Source organism: Ascaphus truei, unplaced genomic scaffold (genome assembly GCF_040206685.1).
Source record: "Ascaphus truei isolate aAscTru1 unplaced genomic scaffold, aAscTru1.hap1 HAP1_SCAFFOLD_1481, whole genome shotgun sequence".
Classification (NCBI taxonomy): Eukaryota; Metazoa; Chordata; class Amphibia; order Anura; family Ascaphidae; genus Ascaphus; species Ascaphus truei.
This window is the reverse complement of record NW_027454368.1, coordinates 18095-39672: the sequence shown is the minus strand read 5'-3', so window position 1 is coordinate 39672 and position 21578 is coordinate 18095. Positions and strand designations below refer to the sequence as shown.

At 49.9% G+C, this 21578-nt stretch overlaps 1 protein-coding gene across 5 annotated transcripts; it reads left to right on the top strand.

The window, feature by feature from the left end:
• The first annotated feature begins 4108 nt into the window (after window positions 1-4108).
• LOC142476197 (uncharacterized) lies at window positions 4109-21376 on the top strand. 5 transcript variants are annotated; one of them, XR_012791419.1, is made up of 5 exons: window positions 4109-4545; window positions 6804-6920; window positions 7749-9676; window positions 9841-9907; window positions 21214-21376. XR_012791419.1 is itself a non-coding variant. In XM_075581688.1 (2 exons), exons 1-2 carry the CDS (start codon window positions 6821-6823, stop codon window positions 8561-8563), a joined length of 915 nt encoding a protein of 304 aa, XP_075437803.1. In that variant the 5' UTR covers window positions 5623-6820; the 3' UTR covers window positions 8564-9678. The 5 variants fall into 5 exon arrangements, 1 of the variants encoding a protein (XP_075437803.1); XR_012791420.1 differs by lacking the exon at window positions 4109-4545 and having other exon boundaries at window positions 5623-6920; window positions 7749-9288; window positions 9551-9676; XR_012791422.1 differs by lacking the exon at window positions 4109-4545 and having other exon boundaries at window positions 5626-6925.
• Window positions 21377-21578: the final 202 nt, after the last annotated feature.

The window sequence follows — 21578 nt, the reverse complement described above, 5'->3', positions numbered from 1 at the left end:
GAACCCATCAGCGAATCAATTTTTTACTTACTCAGAAGCGGGCGGGCATGCTAAGTGGTAAGGCGGGCGGTACACTAGCGGGTATTGCTTTTTCCTGAAGTTGGGGGGGCAGACAGACATCACCAAGGATTTCCTCCTCAGGCGAATACTAATCGGGTGGGGCAGAGGGGAGCGCAAGCGGGGAGTTAAGAGGGAGCCGGTAACGGTGGAGAGGTTACAGAGCTTGAACCAAGCAGCAGAGTCAGTATGCGCAGGACCGTTCGAAATAAATTTATTTAAAGCGGCTTTCACTTTTGCCATTTTTGGAGCCTTTAGAGTAGGGGAACTTGTAGCAGCGTCAAAAACTAGCAGGGACACTGGCCTTTTGCTAGAAAATTTGATTATAGGGGAGGAGACAGTGGCATGCCGCATACACAGGTCAAAAACTAACCAAGCAGGGAAAGGGGCCTGGGTGCACCTGAGACGGCACGAGAATAGGAAGGTGTGCCCGGTGAGGGCGGCAAAGCGCTACGCCAGGCAGTGACCGCAAGGGGGCGAGGTTTTCCTGACACATAAAGATACAACTCCCCTAACCAAGTTTCAGTTTAACACGATTTTCAAGCGTTGCCTGGAGGCAGGGGGCATAGATGCCACCAATTTTGGGACCCACTCGTTTCGGATTGGGGCAGCAACGGTAGCCTCCGAGCAGGGGCTGCCGATAGCGCAGATTAAGGAATTGGGTAGGTGGAAGTCAAACGCATACAAAGGGTACATTAGGTCCCAGCAGGGGTGCAAGTAGATGATCGTGCAGTTTCTAACATGTTTTCTGTCTTCACAGTGGGAGAAGCAGGCGCAGCACGGGAAGTCTGGCTGATTGGTCATTCTTTCATGTACTGGGCCCGGGAGTGGGCGGCGAGCACGCTGGGTCTGCAGTTGGGAATCCCACAGGAGAGCAGGAAAATACGATGGCTGGGTAAGAGAGGAATGTGCTGGAGAGATTTGGTGCCAACCACCACAAGCGCGCTAGCAGTTTACGGCAGAAAGCCCCACGTGATAATGATCCACCTGGGCGGGAACGATATGGTGGCCACCAAGTCTTTAGACGTAATCCTCCAGATACACGCTGACTGCGCCAGACTTAAAGCCCTATGGAATGACGCAGTCATTATTTGGTCAGAGATCATACCTCGGCTGGCATGGAGGGGGGCGCGCAGCTGGGTGGGCATCGAGAAGGCAAGGCGAGAAGTCAACAGAGACATCCGTAAGTTCATGCTCACTTGTGGGGGGCTGACGGTGAACCACAGGGAATTCGAAGACAGGGGGCGCAGGTGGCACAGGAGGGACGGGGTACACCTGACGGACGAGGGCCTGGATATTTTTATTGACAACATTCTCAGGCCGTTGCAAGCGATCAGCAGGCAGGGTTTAGGGTCACAGCTTGGTGTGTGGGGTGAGTCCCCAGTAAGTGGCCTTAATGGGTCCTCCGGGTGGCGGAACTGTCAGGCCAGTCATCGTAGGCACACCGTAAATACCCGAAATGGGGCTCCACCCGATGCGGATGGGCCGCCAGGTAACGGTCCCCCGGAGAAGATCGTGCGGGCTGGAGGCGCCGACGCAGGCGGTCGGTCGCTGTACCCCTGGCACCAATCTTAGGTAGCTGGGCTCTATCCTATGCGGGTAGGCCCACGCGGCCATAAAAGGGGGGACCTAGTGTGTACGGATGACGGGGCCGTGGTAAGGGACGAGAGTGCCCCTCACGGCGGAGACTGTGTCTCCCGGTTGACGCGTGTCGTCATTTATGGCCTGACAGTTATTTGATAGTATTGTTAAACAATAAAGCTGTGACCATTTTTACTTCCACAAAAAACTGTGTCGTCTAAGTTTGTATGGTGGGGTAGGCAAACCACGCAGTAGGCCCGCTAGGCCGTTAAAAAGGGTAGAGGATCAAAAATGGCCCCGGAGCCCTCATAATGGCCGCTGGACATCTGGGTTTGCAGGGATTAGCGGTCTCCCCCTCCTCCCCCGCACCACGAGGCGGCGTGGAGTTGCGCGCGCAGCAAGGGGAGGGGGAGCAGGAGGGCGGGCTAGCTATTTAAACCCGCAGCGTGAGGGAGAAGGCACTAATCCTGTTTTTTCTCCCTGCAGGTACCTGTGAGCGTGTTCACCGATCAACCGCTGCATGGATCCCAGCAGCACGAGGCCGACCAGCAGCATCCAGGCTCAGGCAACCGATCGCTGGACATCTCGCCCGGCGGCCCCACGGAGGCAGTGGCCCGAAGAGGAAGCACAGCAGCCGCAGCCCTCTCCCAGCCGGGGAAGGAAGCAGGCTGCCAGGCAAGTCAGCTCCGCCCCCCAGCCTCACTCCCAGCCCCCTCCCAGCTCCTCTCAGCCGGAGAGGAAGAGAAGCAGCCTGGCAGGCTGGCTCCGCCCCCCAGCCTCACCCCCGGTGCCTGCTCGCAGCAGAGCAGGGAGGGGAGGGCTGCTCTACCCCCCCTCATGGGAGAACACATTCAGCAGCACCCTACCGCTCCGGTCCCCGCTCCCCCTGCTGCCATGACCCCCACCCCCCCTGCTAAAACAGCCCCTCTTCCCCCCCCAGCTTCCAACCTCCCCCCCCTGCAGTTTTGAGCCATGCTCCCACTGCTGGCCTGTCCCCCCTCCCGCTGCACAGCACATCCATCCCCCCGCCGCCTATACCACACCCCCCCCTGCTGACTGGACCCCCACCCCCATGGCCGGGCCGAGCCAACCCACCACCGCTGCAGAGTCATCCGCCGCGTTCCTGGCGCCTTACCCCCACGCGCCTTACCCCCACGCACCTTACCCCCACGCACCTTACTCACACGCGCTTTACGCACACATGCCTTACCCCCACGCTGCTTACTCACACGCGCCTTACCCCCACGCACCTTACTCACACACACCTTACTCACACGCTACTTACCCCCACGCACCTTACCCCCACGCACCTTACCCCCACGCACCTTACTCACACGCGCCTTACCCCCACGCGCCTTACTCACACGCACCTTACTCACACGCACCTTACCCCCACGCACCTTGCCCCCACGCACCTTACTCACACACACCTTACTCACACGCGCCTTACCCCCACGCACCTTACTCACACGCACCTTACTCACACGCACCTTACCCCCACGCACCTTACCCCTACGCACCTTACTCACACGCACCTTACTCACACGCACCTTACCCCCACGCACCTTACCCCCACGCACCTTACTCACACGCACCTTACTCACACGCGCCTTACCCCCACGCACCTCTTACTCACACGCGCCTTACCCCCACGCACCTTACCCCCACGCACCTTACTCACACGCACCTTACTCACACGCACCTTACCCCCACGCACCTTACCCCCATGCACCTTACTCACACGCACCTTACTCACACGCACCTTACCCCCACGCACCTTACCCCCACGCACCTTACTCACACGCACCTTACTCACACGCGCCTTACCCCCACGCACCTTACTCACACGCACCTTACTCACACGCGCCTTACCCCCACGCACCTTACCCCCACGCACCTTATTCACACGCACCTTACTCACACGCACCTTACCCCCACGCACCTTACCCCTATGCACCTTACTCACACGCACCTTAGTCACACGCACCTTACCCCCACGCACCTTACTCACACGCACCTTACCCCCACGCACCTTACCCCCACGCACCTTACCCCCACGCACCTTACTCACACACACCTTACTCACACGCGCCTTACCCCCACGCACCTTACTCACACGCACCTTACTCACACGCACCTTACCCCCACGCACCTTACTCACACGCACCTTACTCACACGCACCTTACCCCCACGCACCTTACCCCCACGCACCTTACTCACACGCACCTTACTCACACGCGCCTTACCCCCACGCACCTTACTCACACGCACCTTACTCACACGCGCCTTACCCCCACGCACCTTACCCCCACGCACCTTACTCACACGCACCTTACTCACACGCACCTTACCCCCACGCACCTTACCCCCATGCACCTTACTCACACGCACCTTACTCACACGCACCTTACTCACACGCACCTTACCCCCACGCACCTTACTCACACGCACCTTACCCCCACGCACCTTACCCCCACGCACCTTACTCACACGCACCTTACTCACACGCGCCTTACCCCCATGCTGCTTACTCACACGCGCCTTTACGCACACATGCCTTATGCCCATGCGTCCCAAGCCCCCCCCGTATGCACCGGCACATTACACGCACTACGCCCCTGCGCCGTATGCACCTGCCCCCTAAGCGCCATACCCACTGGCGCTGCCAACACATGCATCTGCACACCATGCCCCTGCGCCTTATGCACCTGCGCCTTGCGCAAAGGCACCAGCCTTTGAGCCATCAACGGCAGTCCCACTACCCCAGGCTGCGCGGTGCCCTCCAGTGTCCCGGGCTCCTGCCCCGGTGGACGCAGGAAGCGTCGCTGATCCGGGGAGCAGCAACAGGAGCCGTGCGGTCAAAAGACCCAGGACCGGTCACCCAGGTGCACAAGCCGCAGGATCAGGTGAGCATGATAATGCAGCATTGGAAAGTAATGAGGATGATGTTGATGGTGATGTTAGTGATGGGGGGTCAGTTAGGTCAGGGTCGGACTGTGAGTCCCAGGGGTCAGACAGCGAGGATAGTGAGAGCGCAAGAGCGAGCAGCAAGTAAGACGCAAGCAGCGGCGCAGACAGCGACGAGACCCCAGGGGTAAAGCGCATAAGGGAACAGGTAGAGGCGCTGAGCAAGGCGGTAAAGCGGAGTAGGACAGATAAGGGAAAACGCAAATCGCGCAAAGACAAAGGGGCGGCTTCCACCCACAGCGGGGAGGATTCGTTTGCAGTCGAGACTAGCTCCCTGTACACTTACCTGCCCAGGAGAACACAGAGAGACATAGGTAACAGAAAGTATGTGGATATGTTTAAGCTGTCTGAAAAGGGGCGAGCAGAGAGGAAACGCGCGCGAGAGGCGGGCGGAAAAGGGCAGGTAGTGAGGAATAATGCGAACTGGGTTATTCGTTTCATTGTGTTCGGGGACTGTTTCCTTTCAAAATATCCCAAGGAATTGCATAATGTGATGAAATACATGTGTGATACAGAACATACATGACGAACACGGGTGGTCAGCGTGGTGAGATTATGATGAGCATTTCAGGCACAGGTGGCAGGGAGATACACGGTTGAGTCTGGGGAAGATGGACATGGAACTGTGGATGAAGCTAGTGGGAAACACGAGCCGGGGGGGTAACGCGCCCGTTCGCAAGGGGCCGGGCGGTCGGCCCGGGAGTCATTCAGCAAGCAGAGGCAGCAACGGGGAGTGCTGGGCGTTTAACGATAAATACTGCAGATGGGGGAGAGTTGCAAGTTCAAACATGTGTGTAGCCAGTGCGGGGGTAGCCACCCCGTTAAGAAATACTTCAAAGCCCGGGGCAACCGCAGCCAGGGGAGAGGAAGGGAGGCACCTAACACAGGCCCCAACACCGGTCAGCCTTAGCAGGCTGAGCTATTGGTTAAGGGGGTACCCCAACCGGGAGAAAGCAAGGTTCCTGGAAGGGGGATTTAGAAAGGGGTTTTACATACCAGTGGGGGGGGGGGGTGGTGGTACAAGCTAGGGGTGTTAGCCAGAACTTGAAATCCGCTGCAACACACAGACACATAGTTAAAGGAAAAATAGAGAAAGAGATAAAATTGGGGCGTGTGGCGGGCCCATTCGCATCCCCCCCTATCGCCCAGTTAATTATTTCCCCGCTGGGTGTAGTGCCAAAAAAGGACCCGGGCAAATTCAGGCTAATACAACACCTGTCATACCCAAGAGGGGGGTCTGTGAATGACGCCATAGACCCGGAGCTATGCCGGGTACAATACCAATCATTTGACACCGCCATAGGGATAATTAAACCATGTGGGGAGGGAGCACTATTGGCAAAAATCGACATAGAATCAGCCTTCTGGCTGTTACCTTTGGCCCCCAGCAGCTTCAGATTCACAGGGTGTAAATTTGAGGGTGCGTATTACATTGATAAATGTCTCCCCATGGGTTGTGCCATTTCATTGAGGCTTTTAGTACTTTCTTGCATTGGTGCATAGTCAGTCAGACGGGGACTAGCACAGTTGCGCACTATCTGGATGACTTCCTGCTGGTGGGTCCCCCGGGTTCACTGCAGTGCAACAGTTTGCTGGAGAGAACTAAGGGGATCATGAGGGAATTGGGGGTTCCCATAGCAGAGGAGAAAACTGAGGGCCCAACAGAAATCCTGTCATTCCTCGGTATAGAGATTGACACGCTGGCAAGGGAATCACGCTTACCCGCAAACAAGGTCAGGAAGCTTAGAATGAGCCTAGGTCAGTCAGGGAGGCCAGGAAGGTGACCCTGAAACAAATGCAGTCACTCCTGGGTCTGCTAAACTTCGCCTGCAGAGTAATCTGGGTGGAGACGGGGCTAACTAAGAACATGGCTTTCCTGGAGTTGTTCCCCATTGTAGTAGCGGTAGAGCTATGGGCCAAGGAGTTAGCGAACAAGCACATAATATTCTGGTCAGACAATTTGGGGGTAGTGGAGGCAGTGACCGGCCTATCGGCTACGTCAACACCAGTGATAAGGTTGTTGCGCAGGCTGGTCCTGCAGTGCATGCTGGGGAACATAAACTTTAAGGCAAAGCACATCCCCGGGAAGCTTAATGTAATTGCAGACGCACTATCCCGCTTTAACTGGCCTGCATTTAGGCGAGCAGCCCCAGACGCGCAGGCAAGAGGTTTGACCTGCCCAAATTATCTGTACCAGCTAGGGCAGAGGGAGTGATGACTTTGGTGCAGCAATCGCTAGCCCCCCACACCTGGAAGACGTACAACAACACATGTCGGCAATGGCGCAGTTTCCGGAAGACCCCGAAGGGGAGTGGTAAGGTTAGCAGAACCCATCAGCGAATCAATTTTTTACTTACTCAGAAGCGGGCGGGCATGCTAAGTGGTAAGGCGGGCGGTACGCTAGCGGGTATTGATTTTTTCCTGAAGTTGGGGGGGCAGACAGACATCACCAAGGATTTCCTCCTCAGGCGAATACTAATCGGGTGGGGCAGAGGGGAGCGCAAGCGGGGAGTTAAGAGGGAGCCGGTAACGGTGGAGAGGTTACAGAGCTTGAACCAAGCAGCAGAGTCAGTATGCGCAGGACCGTTCGAAATAAATTTATTTAAAGCGGCTTTCACTTTTGCCTTTTTTGGAGCCTTTAGATTAGGGGAACTTGTAGCAGCGTCAAAAACTAGCAGGGACACTGGCCTTTTGCTAGAAAATGTGATTATAGGGGAGGAGACAGTGGCATGCCGCATACACAGGTCAAAAACTAAACAAGCAGGGAAAGGTGCCTGGGTGCACCTGAGACGGCACGAGAATAGGAAGGTATGCCCGGTGAGGGCGGCAAAGCGCTACGCCAGGCAGTGACCGCAAGGGGGCGAGGTTTTCCTGACATAAAGATACAACTCCCCTAACCAAGTTTCAGTTTAACACGATTTTCAAGCGTTGCCTGGAGGCAGGGGGCATAGATGCCACCAATTTTGGGACCCACTCGTTTCGGATTGGGGCAGCAACGGTAGCCTCCGAGCAGGGGCTGCCGATAGCGCAGATTAAGGAATTGGGTAGGTGGAAGTCAAACGCATACAAAGGGTACATTAGGTCCCAGCAGGGGTGCAAGTAGATGATCGTGCAGTTTCTAACATGTTTTCTGTCTTCACAGTGGGAGAAGCAGGTGCAGCGTGGGAAGTCTGGCTGATTGGTCATTCTTTCATGTACTGGGCCAGGGAGTGGGCGGCGAGCACGCTGGGTCTGCAGTTGGGAATCCCACAGGAGAGCAGGAAAATACGATGGCTGGGTAAGAGAGGAATGTGCTGGAGAGATTTGGTGCCAACCACCACAAGCGCGCTAGCAGTTTACGGCAGAAAGCCCCACGTGATAATGATCCACCTGGGCGGGAACGATATGGTGGCCACCAAGTCTTTAGACGTAATCCTCCAGATACACGCTGACTGCGCCAGACTTAAAGCCCTATGGAATGACGCAGTCATTATTTGGTCAGAGATCATACCTCGGCTGGCATGGAGGGGGGCGCGCAGCTGGGTGGGCATCGAGAAGGCAAGGCGAGAAGTCAACAGAGACATCCGTAAGTTCATGCTCACTTGTGGGGGGCTGACGGTGAACCACAGGGAATTCGAAGACAGGGGGCGCAGGTGGCACAGGAGGGACGGGGTACACATGACGGACGAGGGCCTGGATATTTTTATTGACAACATTCTCAGGCCGTTGCAAGCGATCAGCAGGCAGGGTTTAGGGTCACAGCTTGGTGTGTGGGGTGAGTCCCCAGTAAGTGGCCTTAATGAGTCCACCGGGTGGCGGAACTGTCAGGCCAGTCATCATAGGGACACCGTAAATACCCAAAATGGGGCTCCACCCGATGCGGATGAGCCGCCAGGTAACAGTCCCCCGGAGAAGATCGTGCGGGCTGGAGGCGCCGACGCAGGCGGTCGGTCGCTGTACCCCTGGCACCAATCTTAGGTAGCTGGGCTCTATCCTATGTGGGTAGGCCCACGCGGCCATAAAAGGGGGGACCTAGTGTGTACGGATGACGGGGCCGTGGTAAGGGGCGAGAGTGCCCCTCACGGCGGAGACTGTGTCTCCCGGTTGACGCGTGTCGTCATTTATGGCCTGACAGTTATTTGATAGTATTGTTAAACAATAAAGCTGTGACCATTTTTACTTCCACAAAAAACTGTGTTGTCTAAGTTTGTATGGTGGGGTAGGCGAATCCCTCGGCAGCACTGGGTCCAGGTTTTCACCTGCTTCACCCCCCACATACCAGCACATCCGTGAGTGTGTTAGCAGTGGCAGTTTGCGGCATCGTGGATCTCTAGAGGCAGAGTTGTGACATCTTCCTACCAGGTTTCGGTTCCAGACAAGGACATTGTGCTACGGGCTTATTAATATTAGCTTTGCTGTAAGTAGGGTTTCAATTTTATCCGTACCGGATGTCATTGCTATATAAGTGTCTCTAGCCCAACATTCAAGTGTTTGTTGTTTTTATATTTATTTTAATTCAATTGCATTAAATTTGTAATCATTTTCTTGTCAACCTTATCAGTGATTTTTTGTTTTCAGTTGCACTATGATCTTTTTCTCTTTTTTTCTTTTTTGTTGTCTTATTCGTTTGTTTGTCATTCTATGAGACTTCATTGAAGAATCTGCCTTGGATCTCATCCCAGCCGTATTGGACTTTATATTTGGTCAGGCTATATTTATATTTTCTTTTGGAGGCGCCGGTTTATTTGTTTTTATTGTCTGTATTGGTTTGTGTGGACCTTTTTTCCTGGCAGCCCCCACTTTAACATTTAAAGTGTGTACAGTATATATTTTATGTTAGTCACCTAAGTGTCACTATTTGTTATTTTTAGCATTAGCGCTGTTCCCACGACCCTTCCCCTTTATCTGCAGTGATATTATGCTTCACATCTTGACACCAGTGTGACACTGTGTCTTTCTTTCAAGGCTGACATATTTGTCAAGGTTCTTCAGAGTGAGGAGTATGAAGAGGTGGAGGATAAGACAGTGATGGCCATGGGCATCCTGCACACAATCGATATTGTCCTGACCGTGGTGGAGGATTACACGGAGGTGAGTGCACTCTGCTACTGCCTTTAACTGCTCTCTGCTGAGTGATCCCGCATAGCACCTTCTCTTTTCCTCCACTGTCTGCTTTGTTTGTTTGTGCCTGGATATTATTCTTTACTAGGAGACCTTTTTTTTTCGGTATTGTAGCCTCTTTTGTTTTTTTTCAGGTAAAACAGCAGTTGGAGGAAATATGTTTACAGATCATTGGCCTTGTTTTGCAGAAACACATCATAGGTATCTTTCAAATATTCAGGTTTTAAATAACAGGACTCATGAGCCTGGCTGGCCTTTATGCACAAACCCAGGGTTTGTCTGGTTTCCAAACATTGGTTTACTACACATACACTGCATATAATATTTTTTTTTGCTATAGATCTTGCAGGGGTGGCAATTTTTTGGGGTTGGAGGGCCACTTGACAAGCTTGGGTAAACTTTGCGGGCTGCAAACATAATGTAGAATCTACACAAAGTCTGGGGTCCGCAAAGTTTACCATAGCTCCCCTTCTCGCAACCGGCATCTCACCTACCCACCTCACTCTCTGCTTCACTTTCTCACTCACTTTCCCCCTTCTCTTTTAATAATCACTCTTCTTTTTTTAATCTTCCCTCTTCGCTCCTCACTTTGATCCCCTTGCTCCTTTCTCCTCCTCCCCCTTCCTCCTCCTTGCTCCCCTTCCTCCTCCTCGCTCACCCTCTTTCTCCCTCACTGTCCTTCAATCTCCCTCCTCTCCCCAACTTCCCTTCCCCCTCTCCTCTGGTCTCTACGTGGGGTGCGGGCAACGGAGGCAGCAGCAGATGCTCTGCGTGCGTAGGTGACGGCACTGTGGCTGCATGCCCACCCATACGGTGATTTATGGAAGTTGGGCCCGACTTTCAGTCCATCCTAACTTCCATTTTAGGACCACCTGGGTGGGCTCCAGCCATGCTGCTGTCTCAGCTGCCGAGCTGCTGCTGCTGCCACTGCCACTGACGCTGCCTCAGTCGCCCGCACCACAGGCAATCATCCGACCTGCAGGCCTCACTTTGCCCACCCCGGCTCTAGAGGAAGAGAAATCTTTCCCGTCACTCTCCACGGCAAGCAAATTCTGCATCATCCCTGCTGTTACAATAAAGAATATATTTTCGGCAGGTGACATTTCTTCAGCCTTGGTTGGTAATTCCATAGAGCAAGAATCTCCCCTGTAATATTTTTTTTTTAATTTTTTTATTTTTGTATTGTTTGATATAGGTGTATGTTTTTTTTTTTTTATAAAATGTTTTACCAGGAAGTAATACATTGTGAGTTACCTCTCGTTTTCATGTATGTCCTGGGCATAGAGTTAAGATGACATGGTTACAAATACAGTTACATAAGTATATTGTAATACTATTGCCTTTTAGCTGTTTAATTTTCAAAAGTAATAAAACAAGGGATAAATGCTGCACACAACAATGTAATAAAGAAATTGATACAGTTACTGGTGCTCCCTTCAATGTACGATCGGCTGCGTCCAATCCACGGCATACAATAAAAATAGGAGATGGGGCACACGGATTTCAAAAATAATGAAAATGTATTAAAGCATACATTTATTAAAGCACATGCTTTAATACATTTTCATTATTTTTGAAATCCGTGTGCCCCATCTCCTATTTTTCTTATTTTCAAAAGTAAACCGTTCAGATTTGATTAGTATTTCCTCTTACGGCAGACCTTACAGCAATCTGACTCGGCTCAACTACTTTTAGGTTTTCTTAGTTTAGAATCTGTAGTTTAGTTCTGATATATCCTTTTTAACGAATGTGTTCTAAGAATATCGTAGCTTGAGTATGGTATATTCTTCCTGGAGATTTAGAATGGTCAAAATCAGTGTCTGCTTCCCCTATCCATACACCGGTCATGCCATTCTATATTGGAAAAAATGTGTTGTATGGTGCTCTAAAGAAAAAAATCGTAGTCAAAAATGGAATAGTATCTGGAAAAACAACCCTATATTGTATATGTGTCCAATAGGATGTAACCTGGTAGAAAATAATCCCACATAGCAAAGCGGTAAGGATAAAATCATATACACCTGCCGGTGACCAGTAGATAAGACATCCTATAACTTTACTGGACAAATGAATGAATGGTGTCAAACTGGATTAAACTCACTTGGGATAGTTGTCCACGATGAGCAGCAAGTCCAATGTATCCAGTGACCCAGGGTTGGATGTGCCTCCGTTTGAAGATGAATATCGGAGAAAGAGGGCTGGAAAACGAAGCACTATATCCAGTGCTGATGATGCAGCAATAAACCACCAGGAATGCGTTCCCATAAAATAAAGCTATTTTAATGGATCAAAAATATGGTACAAAACACACCAACGCGTTTCAGACTATGAATAGTCCTTTATCAAGGTGAATACACAAACAACATAAGGAGTGCAATTTATACTGATCGCGGCACCAATTGCGTTGACTTCCCGGTGTGACGCGGGCACAAGACCTGTGACGTGGCACCAATTGCATTGACTTCTGGGTGTATCATGTGACGCTAGCACATGACCCACGACCGGTAGACGCAGCACAAATGCATAGCCCATACCAGCGTGTGGCGTCACCGCGCAGGGGGACCAGAGGGGCGTGGCATGCTTGTCAAAGAAAGAACACGCAATGCCAAAACAAACCCCTGAGTCCGTATGGTGGAAAAGGCGCGTGACGTCACCACGTCGATTGGCACGTGACAGAACGTCACAATGCATTGTGCTGCTAGGCAACATGACCCCCACGGGTCAGAACCAGAAGAAACAAGTAAAACAAAACTTTATTAACATTAAACTATAACACTCTCAATGGTTACCTTTATGGATACACAAAGACATGTAAATAAAATCAAGTTACAAAAAATAAGATTAAAAACAATGAGTGATACTCAAATTACAACCTCAGATATTGGGTATCCATAAATCGTAATTACGAATCGTGCATTGCTTGTAATGGTTATGAAGAACATGAATATAAAGATGTTAAATAAAATAAGGTTACATGTAAATATAAACAGAACCTGTCACATAACATACATAAAGTTAATCAAAACCCCCGGAGAACAGAAAGTAAGTGAACAGAGACTGGGATGCGACTGATATCATTTTATAATTTTAGCTAAACCCATTGTTATTAAATACACAATAGATAATTGATTAACATATTATAACTCACAAGCATCAAATAGATGTACAGTTAATTATTATCCAGACAACCTGTGCTGTTGCCAATAACATAATACCAAGAGACCTTATGGAGAAACACTTTCAAATATCAAATAGAAGAGGCCCTATATCCCAGTCTGAATTCAGACCATGAGGGATACGGGTTTGTAAAGTAAAGATCCAATAGAGTTCTCTTCTATTAAGGATATTTAATCTGTTGCCTCCTCTAATCGGACAAGGTACATGTTCAATACCCAAAAATGACATGTTTTTTACATCGCCCATACCGCAATTGCTAAAATGTTGGGACAATGTTGTACCATATTTTTGATCCATTAAAATAGCTTTATTTTATGGGAATGCATTCCTGGTGGTTTATTGCTGCATCATCAGCACTGGATATAGTGGTTCGTTTTTCCATCCCTCTTTCCATGCCATTCTATAGATCACCACTACTCTAAGTTTTCTTTTGGGGATATCTCCTTCAAAACGGGAAATGACTTGGATTAATGTCTTGTATATAATGTATAACCCTGTTCACTTGATGTAACTATGTATTTGTAACCATGTATTTCACATCATAACTCTGTGCCTAGGACATACTTGAAAACAAGAGGTAACGCTCAGTGTATTACTTCCTGGTAAAACATTTTATAAATAAATCCAGTAACCACCAACCTTTTTCCTTCTGACTATCTCTCTCCCACGGCAAATGAAATTCCAGTGCTTACCTAGGCTAATTTTTAGATCAGCGTATGCCATATACACACAGATCTTTTCTTGGTACAGTACGCTAAAGTATATTGGATTCTGCCTTTGAATTTTCTATGACCTTATTGCCAGGTATGCAGGGAATTATGGTTGACAAGTTCCTGACCCACCATTTAGTTTACCAAAATCAATCCTTACGTTCTCCTTTACTCGCTGTTGCACACTTCCCACCCAACCTCTCTCTAATTTTTCAAACACCTTGGATATGGACTTGCCCTATTCTGAAGTGTATGACACTGCACGCTTTAATCACCTCTCTCCAGAGCAAACTCTGAGTAGAGTTATGCATGCCTAATATTTATACAGTACTAGTGTCCGTAATTCTAATTTATCGCTCCTCTTTCTATGCCACTAGGAATTGAAGGGAAAAAGCCCTGCCCAGTTGGGGGGTGGAGGTTTCATCTTTTAACAAATGAGAACCCAGCACCCTTTATATGGCTCCCTGCTCTCCTTTAAACCCCCATTTTTAGTTGTACCTGTCAAGGGGGTAGATTTGTTCCTCACAGGGTTTATTTTTTGGTACACTTTGCCTTTGGTCTTCCCTGTTGCTAAGCAAAAGAGAAGATTTGGTTCCCTAGTGCCAAGATGCATCCGTCTGGTCAGTGGGGAAGAAGCGGATGTGTAGGGATGTAGTCAGGTTTACTGTCCCCGTGACTGCGAGAAATTACGTGTAAATCCCCAGCATTTATTTGCATTTTTGCGAACACAGTGACTTAGCTTCAAAACTGGAGTTTAGAGTCGGCCATAGTACTTTGCAGGAACAGGTAGGCGGTGCTAGTGTGTCTTAAATGTAAATTCAATGTAAGCCTTCCCTTATTCCCGTTCATTTCATACGAGATGATATATCTCATTTTATTTCAATGTAACCTACCACTTCTTCCCCTAAACTTCAGAAGACTTAAAAGTATTTTTAAAGTATGGCATGGTTTTATTAGAGTATAGGGAATGACAGTTTAAGGACAAGTAACGAAGACTTTGAATTATTTCAATCATTTTCAATTCTCTTACAAAAAAACTGTTGTCTTCAACGGATCGTCTTCTTTTAAAAAAAAATATTTTTATAGGTGATCATCATAAGAACCACAGAATCCATATTTAGTGTCCTGGAACTAGATTCCATATTCCTCTGTCTCCCCTTTCAGTTTATGGGATTCATTTCTTCCTTGTTCAGTTGGCTGTTATTTCCCCTGTCTCAGCAGCTTGTTGTATGAGAACATGCAACATTATTGCTACATGTTGTTGTTTCCTTAGACATTTCTGTGAGTTGCTATAGCAACCCCAGCCTTTCTCTCAAATGGGCTAGTCTGCTTTCTCCCCCTCTGCCTTGCCCACAGATGGTCTGTCCCCAGGCTATCTTGCTACCCAGAATACACTGGGGCTTCCTTTTCCACCTTCTACACTGGCTGAGTGAGTACCCCTCCTGTAATTGCTCCAGTGGCAGGGCCGAATCCTTTTGACCTGCCCTTAACTACAAAGCACCCACAGAGAGACATTACACCAACATCTCTTCCACAAGTGCCTGTCTTTATTGCTGCTTTCCCTAAATAAAGTGAAGAAAAGATACAGGACTTGTTGTGCTTTAGAAAGAGGGCCGAGTTGAACCTATCTGGGCGAATCATCCTACACATGACCCTGGCCTCCAGAATAGTGAAAAGGAAGACCGTGTGTTTTGGAAATATACATACAGGAGCTGCTACTCTAAGACTTTATGCTAACACAGTACAGTCACTGCACACAGCCTGCAGCAGCCTTTCAAACAGCAAGCAGCTTGCACTGCACACAAGCCTACAAACTCAGTCAAGGCAGCAGCACTGCACTCAGACTGCAATATACACAGAACTTTGATTGTCTTTTCTCTGTTTGAGCCACTCTCTGCACAGCTCCATAGTGAAGAGCTACCATCTCACCTACCCCTGCGCATGTCTCCTGGCTGACGCCACCAAGGGCCACGCCACCGGACACCCGCCAGGACACGGTTCAGAGCCACCGGACACCTGTGAGTACAGCCACCCCTACGCTGAACGCTGCAGGACACCGCTCGGCATCATCTGAGACAGTCGCCCATCTCTGACACAGGTAAAAGACCACACGCCACACGCACTGGCTAAAGGCCTACACACACCTACAGCATGGCAGAACTCAGAGCCTCACCTGATATCACACAGGAGAGTGATCACTCGGACACAGAGACCACTGCGCAACTGCAACAGGCGCAGGCAGACGCAAGGCCTAAACGGACAGTCACAGTGACACAAAAGGCCCGCGAAAAATATGAGACTGACATTGAAGCGCACCGTGCTAAATTAGAGTTGGCCTGGGAAACAACCACACTTGAGATATGCAATGTCGCCGGCGCTGGTAACTATGTACAACAGCTCAAGCAGGCAATAACTCAATTGAAGATAGATCACTTGCGCTATCAAGCAGTGTCACAGGCATTTTTCACCTATCTAACAAGAACTAACACGGAAGATAGCCTGCGAGAACGCGACCTGCAAAAGGCGATCGACCTAGAACGTGATGGCATCATGCAGACCACCATGACGGACGCCCAAAGCGAGAGAAAAGAGCTCCTCCTGGAGACTGCGTCACAGCGCTCAAGCACATCCAGACACTCATCAAGGTCAGCAAGATCAGCGCAATCTAACGCATCCAGTGCAAGCACAAACCCAAGGCGCGAGCCGCCGCAGAGGCCGCACGTGCCAGGGCTGAATATAGTCGAAGAGAGGCAACCGTAAGAGCAGGAAGAGCGCGCATAGAAGAGGAGCAGACAGCCGGCGCTAATGCCGCAGCCACCACGCGTAGGAAAGCCGAATTCGATGCGGAACTAGTGGCACTTAATCAAGAGAAGGAAGCCGCCACAGCCATAGCCCAAGCTGAAGTCCTAGAAGCAGCCGCGCAACAGGACAGCGGGGAGCAACCGTACAGACGGATAGCCTCAGAGGATCCAGCCCAACGCACTGAAGACTACGTAAGGAGCCTCTTCAGTGTAAACACCAGCGCACCATCTCAACACGGAGGGAGTGACTCCACAGACACAGAAGACTTGCTAGGTCCACGAGGAGAAGACGCTGTTCCTTCAGTGGGACATGCTGCCTGGGATAGCCACAGCCGCAACAGCGATCCACACGCCAGCGCGCACACGGATGCACCACAACAGGCTCGCAATCCAGGTACACCCACACAGGAGAACACAGCCCCTCACACTGACCAGCAGCCATCACGCGTCCACGCCAAGGAAGAGGCGACCGCACGGACCCTCCCAGCAACTACCTCAGAACACGACCAACATGCCGATGCCTCAGGCCTGACCGACATAGCCAAGTACATGATCCGGCGTGACCTGGTGCAAACAGGACTCATCGGCTTCGACGAGCGCCCTGAGAACTACCGGATGTGGAAGTTCACGTTCAACAGCTTGGGCTTCTCGGCAATGGAAGAGCTCAACCAGCTATTCAAGTTCCTGGGGAACGAATCCAGGGAGCACGCAAAGAGACTTCGGTCAGCAAACGCGAACCAACCCCAAGTAGGCCATGACCTAGTGTGGGAAAGGCTAGAAGAGTGCTACGGTAGCCCCGAAGCAGTCGAGGATTCGCTCTTCAAAAGAGTCGACAGCTTCCCCAAGATCACAACTAGAGACTACTCGAAGTTACGAGAGCTCGGAGACCTGCTGCAAGAGCTGGAGTTTGCAAGGAAAGACCATTCCTTAACAGGTCTCAACGTCTTGGACTCAGCTCGTGGAGTGAGAACCATCTTGGAGAAGCTACCCTACAACCTCCAAGAAAAATGGATTTCCCAAGGCTCCAAATACAAAAGGGAGAAGCAAGTCGCCTTCCCCCCCATTCTCATTCTTCTTGAGCTTCATTCGCGAAGCGGCAAGGACAAGGAACGATCCCAGTTTCATCTTAGGTGCGCAAACCACACACAGTGCGAGCTGCCTGAGGAATGAGAGACCAGTGGCGAGATACGGTAACACTCAAATGCCCATCTCGGTCCACAGGACGGACGTGCCTCCCACGACCCAAACTACTCCCGATCAGTCGGTCGCCAGAGACGAGGAACCAAGGGACCCAAACAGGGAATGTCCCATACACAAGAAGCCACACCCACTTAACAAGTGCTTTGGGTTCAGTATGAAGTCCCTAGAGGAACGTAAGAGGTTACTTGGAGAATTCAGAGTTTGCTTCAGATGCTGCGGTTCCACGACTCACCTAGCCAGAGACTCTAAAGAAGAAATCAAATGTACAGTGTGCAAAAGTGACAAGCACGTAACATCTTTACATCCAGAGGCGCTGACACTCCACCAACTCAACAACCCATCCTCCGTAGCGGAGCATGGCGGGGAGGAAGGAGGAGAGACAACATCCGTCACATCTCGGCGCACTGAGGTTTGCGGAAAAGAAAGTGACAAAATGTCCTGCTCCAAAATATGCCTTGTTGCAGTGCACCCCCAGTGTCAACCTGAGAAGGCTATTCGAATGTATGCAATCCTCGACGACCAAAGCAACAGATCATTGGCGAAGACAGAGTTCTTCAACCTATTCAACTTACAAGACAATGCCTCACCCTACACCCTCAGAACCTGTGCAGGGTCAACAGGGAGAAGAGCAAGCGGTTACGTCATATGTTCAGTGGATAACAGAATGAAGATGGCTCCCCCCACACTCATCACGTGCAACCACATGGCCACAAACAGGGACGAGATTCCCACACCAGACGTGGCACGCCATCACCCGCACCTCAGAGGAATAGCCAACGACATCCCGCCGGTAGAACAAGGCGCCAAGATCTTGCTGCTGCTCGGTAGGGACATCTTGAGGATACATAAAGTCTGTAATCAGCATAACGGACTCCACAACGCACCATACGCCCAAAGACTTGACCTAGGTTGGGTGATAGTGGGCAACGCGTGCACTGACAAAGAGCACGGACAAGACTATGTTGACGCCCGCAGAACGGTGATAACAGAATGTGGACACACATCCCTCTCTGAACCATGTGTTGGCCATCTCCAAGTGACAGGAGGGCCAAGTGAAGAGAAGAGACAAGGTCATACCCTTGATCGACAAGAACATCCTTACATCAAGGGGATGTGACAATGGCCTAGGATGCTTAGTGGTTCAGACAACCAAGGATGATGAGTCGACTCCACTGAAGGAAGAAAGTAACCTCCCAAAGGTGACCAACAAAGGGATCGTCCAAAAGACAATAAACAAGCGGACGATCCTCCCGCGGGCAATGGCACGGCTAAGATGTACAGTTGTTCCTCTCCACAGAGTAACAAGCGACAAAGCAGCCAGCTGTCACGGCTGGCATAGCCGCAAAAGATTGCGCCCTACAGGTGAAGCCACAGTGTCAAAAAGACTGTCCTCTCACACGTCAAAGAGACAGTCGCAGAGTCATTTCACAAAGGAATTTACAAGGACAAAAGAGACTGTTCTTCGTCATGTCCAGGGAGAGAACAACCTCCTAACGGCAGTTAACAAAGAGGCACAAAAGATGATGGCAAACGCCAACCTAAGATTGCACAAAATAGCTGCCAATAGTGCCATAGTGATGAAGTCGTTCCACGCAGATGATCGCGCAAACAAACTCAAGAATTTGGACCTGGGGGCCGACACGCCTCCCATACAGCGGAGCCTGGGAATTAGCTGGAATCTTAAAACAGATACATTTATGTTCCAGGTAGCCATCGAGGAAAAACCCTACACACAACGCGGAGTCCTGTCCACTATTGACAGTCCTTACAACCCGCTAGGATTTGTAACTCCTGTCACTATACAAGGCAAGTCTCTCCTCAGAGAAATGTCCTTCGAGAAGCAGGACTGGGACACCCCACTACCTCCAGAAAGACGGAAAGAGTGGGAAACGTGGAAGTATTCCTTGAAGACTCTTGAACATCTTCAGATCCCACACACTTACTCGCCTATATCTCTCACCGCTACACACAGCAAAGAGCTTTGCCTGTTCTCAGATACCTCCACAAAGGCCATGGCAGCGGTGGCCTACCTAAAAACCATGGGCGTGGGTGGAAGTTACCATATCAGGTTCATCCTTGGCAAGGCTAAGCTGGCGCCACAACCCGACAGCACTATACCCAGACTCGAGCTATGTGGCGCAGTGTTAGCGGCAGAACTGGCAGAACTTTTCGAAAACGAGATGGACTGCAAACCAGATGCTGTCAGATTCTACACAGATAGCAAGGTGGTACTGGGCTACATATGCAACATGAAAAGAAGATTCTACGTATACGCGACCAACCGTGGAGAAAGAATCAGGAAGTCGACCCAACATGGAATTGTTAAAACCTTTTTAAGGCCCACCACAGAGATTATCCTCCTAATGCCTAAATCGAACTATAACAAGGAAGAACTGACTACCAGTTCTGTGGACTCTGAGAGACATTGTGGTGCATCAAGCTAACCTAGAGCTGTGCATTCGCTTACCGAGATGGCAAAGGACTTCAAGCTGGTGGTACAGGCCAGTATCCCATCGTTATGTGCAGTGTTCGACAAACCTATACATTTGCTCGCCCTGGGCGAGTGGATTTAACCCCCGGGCGAGTAAATATTGGCCCAAGCAGCACACGTTTGGTACTAGGTGGCGAGTAGATTTTTTTGTGTGGCGAGTAGATTTTTTGGTGATTTGTCAACCACTGGTTATGTGGACATGAATTTTGCATTGTTATGTTATATTCTACATATGTTCCACATATACCTAGACTATAGTGGTATCTCCAGATACCAGACGGGGAGTGTCCTGGAACTAGATTCCATATTCCTCTGTCTCCCCTTTCAGTTTATGGGATTCATTTCTCCTTTGTTCAGTTGGCTGTTATTTCCCCTGTCCCAGCAGCTTGCTGTATGAGAACATGCAACATTATTGCTACATGTTGTTGTTTCCTTAGACATTTCTGTGAGTTGCTATAGCAACCCCAGCCTTTCTCTCTAATGGCCTAGTCTGCTTTCTCCCCCTCTGCCTTGCCCACAGATGGTCTGTCCCCCAGCTATCTTGCTACCCAGAATACACTGGGGCTTCCTTTTCCACCTTCTACACTTGCTGAGTGAGTACCCCTCCTGTAATTGCTCCAGTGGCAGGGCCGAATCCTTTTCACCTGCCCTTAACTACAAAGCACCCACAGAGAGACATTATTCAATCACCAACATCTCTTCCACAAGTGCCTGTCTTTATTGCTGCTTTCCCTAAATAAAGTGAAGAAAAGATACAGGACTTGTTGTGCTTTAGAAAGAGGGCCGAGTTGAACCTATCTGGGCTAATCATCCTACACATGACCCTGGCCTCCAGAATATTTAGAGACCAAGAAATGTTGCGTCCATCACATGTCTTTCAACTGCTGAGTCAGTCAGAAAGCGCCCATGGAATCAGTTTGTTCTGCAGCAGAAAGAAGGGATCTATTGATCTGTAGATTCTGTCCACAGGGTGACACAGATGGAACCTATGACCCATGAAAGCAGTCTCTGCAATGTGACACACTGACATAAACAGACGGGACTTCCTATTGACTTCTATAGCTAGGATTTGGTGAGATTAAAGTGTTAATTGGTTCTATCTTTGTGAATTCCTTTTATTTCTTGCAGAGTTTTATGAGGAGATCCTGTCTTTGGCATACAGTCTGACCAACCAGACCATCTCCTCTCAGATGTGGCAGCTTCTAGGCATCTTGTTTAAAGTCTTTCAGAGGGATTGCTATGAATACTTTACAGGTTCGAGATAATTCAGGTTTCGTTTATTTGCCCTTGTCTAGCTGATCAATTTTTTTTCTAATAACTGTTTATTTGCAAGATTTTGGGCTTACAGAAGAGAAGGGTAAAATTATAGTAGTAAGATATTTATACAAAAAGACCAAAGGAGAGGGTAAACGGGAAGGAAAAAGGGATAAAAACAAATCAGTCCAAGTAAGGCCGCGGCTTGTAGTATAAGTAAAAAGTGCCTCCTCGGGGCC

Coding starts and splice junctions, on each gene's coding strand:
- LOC142476197 (XM_075581688.1), top strand. CDS start 6,821: ATGACTTTGGTGCAGCAATCGCTAGCCCCCCACACCTGGAAGACGTAC. Junction 6,921..7,748: donor GAAGACCCCGAAGGGGAGTG/GTAAGGTTAGCA, acceptor CTGTCTTCACAG/TGGGAGAAGCAGGTGCAGCG.